General features: G+C 35.5%; 1 protein-coding gene across 2 annotated transcripts; it reads left to right on the top strand.

The window, feature by feature from the left end:
- The first annotated feature begins 312 nt into the window (after positions 1-312).
- Positions 313-4,926, top strand: LOC103490268 (probable protein phosphatase 2C 60). 2 transcript variants are annotated; one of them, XM_051090263.1, is made up of 5 exons: positions 384-1,647; positions 2,182-2,549; positions 3,489-3,725; positions 3,894-3,945; positions 4,302-4,926. In XM_051090263.1, exons 1-5 carry the CDS (start codon positions 1,335-1,337, stop codon positions 4,412-4,414), a joined length of 1,083 nt encoding a protein of 360 aa, XP_050946220.1. In that variant the 5' UTR covers positions 384-1,334; the 3' UTR covers positions 4,415-4,926. The 2 variants fall into 2 exon arrangements, with proteins under 2 accessions (XP_008447929.1, XP_050946220.1); XM_008449707.3 differs by lacking the exon at positions 3,894-3,945 and having other exon boundaries at positions 313-1,647.
- The last annotated feature ends 1,111 nt before the right edge of the window (positions 4,927-6,037 follow it).

Raw genomic sequence — 6,037 nt, 5'->3', positions numbered from 1 at the left:
ATAGGTAAATTAAAAAATACTAAGCTATAAATTAATAAAAAGAAGACGAGTACAATATAGTTGATGATTTACTCAATACTCATCTCCAATACGTGTGGTGGTTTAAATATAGACTCTCATAACAACATAAACATAGATAATCAAATCCGCGTAATTAATTTATGGAAAGTAAGTAAAGGTTAGAAAAATCAGAATGATAAGTTTTCTAAAATCGAAGAACTAAAAATAAAACATTTGATGCAAAGTACAAGAATAAGGAGATCAAAATTGAGATTTTGAAAGTAGGTTGGAGCGTGTGAAAAGAACAAAAATTTGAACTTGCATCTAAATAGTACGACGGTAAAAGACACGTCAAACAAAAAAATGACACTTTCTCAAAGGCCATAGGGGAATGAATCGTCTCTCTATATTAATCTCAAACGCGTCTGTGTTTGCTGACTGTTTTGCTAGGGACCCCTCGCTTCGCTGGCCTCAAAAGTTAGCCCTTGTCACTCCTTAACGGGGGACCGCCGGCTCTCCTCCGCCTCCATTTCTGTCAAACCCATCTTCTTATTCTTCCTCATCTTCATCTTTAAATCTAATCGAGGAGCAACCAAAACTAGAACCCACCTAGATCTTCCTCTATATAACCTCTGCAATTCGTCCCTCTTTGCAGATCTCTTTACTTTTCTTCTTTTTCTTCTTGACTGTACTTCTATTTATTGGTTCATCTGTTCTTTTTCTACCCTTTTGGTTAAGCTTTTGACTGATTCTGTTGATTGGGGTTAATTGGGGGTTTGGGTTTGGGTTTGGGTTTTTTTTTCTTTTCTGATTTGAATCGTTTGTGGGTTTAATTTGTTGAATGTGAATCCGTAGACTTGGGTTGTAGATTGATTTAAGTGTTTTATCTGACCAATCCGTATAGAAATCTGGTGGAGGAAGTGGGTTTGGCTTTGACTACTATTCTGTTTCAGAAACCTCTTAAATCTTCGATTTCGACTCTTTTGATTTATTTGTTTCTTTCTTTTTCTTTGTTCATTGTTTGTAACCAGTAATTTTCCTGGGGTTTCTATTTGGGATAAGAAAAATAGAGGGGTTTTTGGAAAATATCTCCTTGATCCTGCTTGTTATGATTAGCAGAGGAATAAAGAATGAGAAGTCAGTTCATTTGTACGGTAACGTTTTATTGATACATTATCTACTTTGTGTTTGACTGAGGAAGAAGAAGGATATAAAATAAGGTACGGGGGAAAACAAAACCTTCTGTGATTGGAAATTTTTGGTTTTCATATAATCACTTTGTGGGGGAGTATTTTTCTTTAAAAATGTGGAGGATTCTTTGGATGAGATGAGGGATGTTATCGGAGTTGATGAACTTTTTGAGGGCCTGTTTCCAGTCGAGCTCCGATCGGTATGGGGCGGGGGAAATCAGGGGGCGGCAAGACGGGTTGCTATGGTACAAAGATAGTGGACAACACTTGAATGGAGATTTTTCAATGTCTGTGATTCAGGCCAACAATTTGCTTGAAGATCAAAGCCAGATTGAGTCAGGCAGTTTGAGCTTACAAGAGTCTGGCCCCAGAGGAACATTTGTTGGTGTGTATGATGGCCATGGAGGCCCTGAGACTTCTCGGTATATCTGTGATCATCTTTTCCAGCATCTCAAGAGTGAGACATCTACTCTCTGCACCAATTCAAAACTCAGAACTTTCTTATTGCAGCTTTATATTTTCTGTTCATTCCTATTTGATCATGGAGAGAAGGGAAAGAAACTAGTTTGTGGATCGTTTAGGTATATTCCCTGATTTTTTAGTGAAAATTCTCACTGATCTCTCTCTCTCTCTCTCTCTCTCCTGTTTTCTTTTTAAATGAAGAGTTTTCTTGAAGATATGGTTTTGCGATGAGTTTGCAAGATATACTTCAATGATTCTGTAACAGTTCCTTATTGAAAAGAGCAACTTGGTTGTAATTAGTATTGATTCAGATAAAAGTTGACAGACAATTGGAAGATTCAGGAGTCACTTGGGATTATGTTTACTAGGATAGAAGATTCTACTTTCCACCTTTAGTTTCCTGAATCAAAATACCCACTTCATATTGTGATAAAAGGAATGTTTCTTTGTCATTGATTTTTGGGTGGATGGTATACATCATTGATGTTTGAAAGTTTTATTGATCATTTTTTTTTTTTTTTGTGTGTAGGATTTGCTTCTGAGCAAGACTTAATGTCTGCGGATGTAATACGCAAGGCGTTTCAAGCGACAGAAGAAGGTTTTCTTTCAATAGTTCGAAGTCAATGGCCAACAAATCCTCAAATAGCAGCTGTGGGTTCATGCTGTCTAGTTGGTGTAATTTGTGATGGGACTCTCTATGTTGCAAATCTAGGTGATTCACGTGCTATTTTGGGTAGAGCAGTGAAGGCAACTGGCGAGGTTCTAGCCATTCAGTTATCAACAGAGCACAATGTTTCTAATGAGTCAGTGCGGCTAGAGCTGCAGTCTTTGCACCCTGATGACCCACAAGTTGTGGTTTTAAGGCATAATGTTTGGCGAGTAAAGGGCATAATACAGGTTAGTTAGTACAGATATTTGCATTTTTCTGGTCTGTTGTAAGTATTGATTGATTGGTTTTGTATCTGCTTTTCGTATTCTGTCGTGCTCTTATCTTCTATGCGCCTAAGCATTGTACGAGCTGCTTCAAGTAACTTTTCCTGCTCCACTCTTTGAGGAGAATGGAATACCTGGACCTGTATGGCATGAAAAGAACGAGTGCACGTTGATTCTTTGGCATTGAAAATTTCCTCACATTTTCAATGGTAGTTTAGTTAGAAGGGACCTCCATAAGTTATCCTTTTAGGTTCTTAAAGATTTAGTATCCTTCTGATCCCGGCAGCTTAACCTTCAACTCCAAACATTGTGCTTGCTCCTGGAAATGCAACCAAAGTTCTTTTGGAATAATTTTGAAGGGAAAATGGAAGTGACTCAAAATGTGGACTGCATATTTCATGGTTCCGATGTATTGACGTTAAAAAAAAACATGGAGCATCCTTTTGATGAACAAGAAGTTAATAACTTAAGGGTTGATGCGTTGGATCAAACTGCTTTTTGATAGCTCAAGTATGATTCAAACTAAATGTTAACCGGTAGGTCTTAGAGTTGATAGTCATTTGCATTGAATGGTATCAGGCATGAGCTTCTCCATTGTCAGCCAGTTATGGGAGAAAATAGTATAGCACTTCCTCCTTTCATGTTGGATAAATTAGAATGTCAAAAGAGACGGGTCCTTTCTTCTCTTCTTTTTCTTTCAGTTGTAGTTTGGAACTATAAATCAACTTTAGAGACAAATGAATTGGCTATTTTTATCATTGAATGCTATACACTAGTAGGAGAGCTCATCTGACTATTAATGCTTCTCATAATTCTTAGACCTATCTGGAGAGTGCTTTCTTGTTCAGGCTATGGTTTAAATTCAATATAAGACTTTAATATTCTGAAGCTTTACTATTACAGATTTCCAGATCCATAGGCGACGTGTACTTGAAAAAAGCTGAGTTCAATAGAGAACCATTGTATGCAAAGTTTCGAGTTCAGGAACCTTTCAGAACGCCATTTTTGAGCTCTGAACCAGCCATTTCTGAGATCCAGTTGAAACCAGATGATCAATTTGTTATATTTGCATCAGATGGTTTGTGGGAGCACCTTAGCAATCAGGAAGCGGTTGATATAGTTCATAGCCACAATCAAAGTGTGAGATCTATATCTAGTTTTTCTCGGTTCATCACATTTTCCATCTAGTAATATATATATTATCTTATTTTTTGTCATACTCATGCTCAGAATTAGAAGTTCAAACTTTAAGAAATTTCACTATTGCTTTTCTTTTCGATAATTTATCTTGTTCCTTGTGATTTGAAGGAATATTGGTTGAAGGATCTTGAATGTGATGGAGTTTTATTTTCCATCAAAGGTGGCTAGAATTTCCATTTGATCTTTATTGTCTATAAATTTGCACGAACCAATCCTGAATTTTAATGTGTATTGCTCATAGATTTTCACCTCCTATTTCCATTTTCTTTTGCGTCTGAGACGCAGGACTGATTTTTGAAATGATTTCACTGTGGTGAACGAATTTTATGGTTTCTCAGCCATAAAAACCTCTAGAACTTTTTAACTCATAATTTTGTCCATTATCGCTCTTCTGCCTAATTTTACCCAATTGCTTTTAAAGATTTAAGACTTTTTATGCTTCCTTATTTAGGCACATGCTTTTTGCTGAACAAATCTATAGGCCAAACTTTTTAACATATGCTATTACTTTTGCAGGGAAGTGCAAGAAGACTGGTCAGAGCTGCACTTCAAGTAGCTGCAAAGAAAAGAGAAATGAGGTACTCAGATTTGAAGAAGATCGGCCGTGGCGTTCGTCGCCATTTCCATGATGACATCACTGTGGTGGTTGTATTTCTTGATACAAATCTGCTCTTCAAAGCTAGCTCCACGAAGAGCATGAGTGTCTCACTTCGAGGCGGTGGACTCAACCGGCTTCCTAACTCTTTATCCCCCCTCACTACGCCCGTGTAGAACCCAGAAACCCCTGATTGAAGGCATTGGTATGGATCATTTGCTGTATTCTCTCCCTCCTATGTGAATAGTAAGTAGTTTCCAGTAGAAAGAAAGAGTTGTAGGCCCATCCAACTCATTGTTCTAGATTAAAAGAAGAGTGAAACTTAAAAGAAAGGTGGTAGAATCAGATATCTATTAGTGGGTTAAATCTTTGTAATGCGAAACTCGATGTAACTCTGCCTGTTCCACCTCCTTTTGGTATAATTTCAGGTCTGTAAGTTCTACACTCAATGTCTTAAACTTGTGCCCTTTTCCACTTAGAAAATGCAACCAACTTTTGTAACTAGCTTCAATTTGAAAAGGTATAATAATAACTTTGTCTTGTAAATGCATCATGTCTTAACCGGGTTTGATGGCTAGAAAGAATTCTAATTCCTTTGTAAGGTGTTTTCACTGGCTCTTTGTTTCACCCATAGGAACTGTCTTCAATTCTCTACTATCTATATTACAATTTCAATTAAAAAACTAAATTAATAATAATAGCCTTTTGAAAAGGCCTCCTCTCGAGTTCGCCCCTTGACATTCTTGTTAAAATGATTTACTTTCTAAACATGGTAGCCGTCTATCTAGGAATTGATTTCCTACGAGTTTCCTTGATAAATGTTGTACAAATAGGTTGTCCTTTGAAATTAATCGAGGTATGCGTAAGTTGGTCCGAACACTCGTGGATATAAAAAGAATGATTTACTTCCTAAAATTCCTTTTCATTATCTATGACCAATATCCTTTACTTGACTTTTATCATACCCCTTACTAGTAATCCTACTGATAATATGAATATACACCCTTGTTAATACTCTCACGCATCAGCTTTAAATGTATGATTGTTGGCTTTGGTTTGAACTGAGTTATCTGTTTTATCACGACTTTAAAGGCTTATAAAATCTCTTGATATTGTGTATCTATAAATCATAAATAAGACATATTACTATACTTTAAAGTAAAAAGTTCAATCTTTATTTTACTCCAAAATCTCTTCATGTAAAATAATAAATAGATTTATATAAACCTATAATCTATCCTTTGCATTGTTCAGGTACATAATTTAAATGCATGTTACCTATTTTAATTTGTAATATAATCATTTTGTCTTTTTGTTTTGCGCTATTAGCACTTTTTGAAAGTGCCAAATTTTAATAAACAATGAAAACAGTTTCTAGAAACTTGATTTCCAACCGTAAGTTTAAAAAAAATTAAAAAGATGACGAAAGCATAATGAGGAAACAAGTATAACTTTCAAAATAAAATAATGAATAACAAAGAATATGGAAGCTATATTTAATCAACATTTGATTTTTAAAAAATTATAATTGCTTTCCCCTATTTCCTTACAATAATTTTCGTCTTTGTTAAGAAAAAACTTTTATTTTGGTAATTTTTTTATTAAAAAAAAACATAAACAAGTTTTTGAACACCGTTGTTTTAGTTTTCGAAAACTT

This window comes from Cucumis melo, chromosome 1, assembly GCF_025177605.1.
Source record: "Cucumis melo cultivar AY chromosome 1, USDA_Cmelo_AY_1.0, whole genome shotgun sequence".
NCBI classification, from domain to species: Eukaryota; Viridiplantae; Streptophyta; class Magnoliopsida; order Cucurbitales; family Cucurbitaceae; genus Cucumis; species Cucumis melo.
This window is presented reverse-complemented; position numbering and strand designations above follow the sequence as displayed.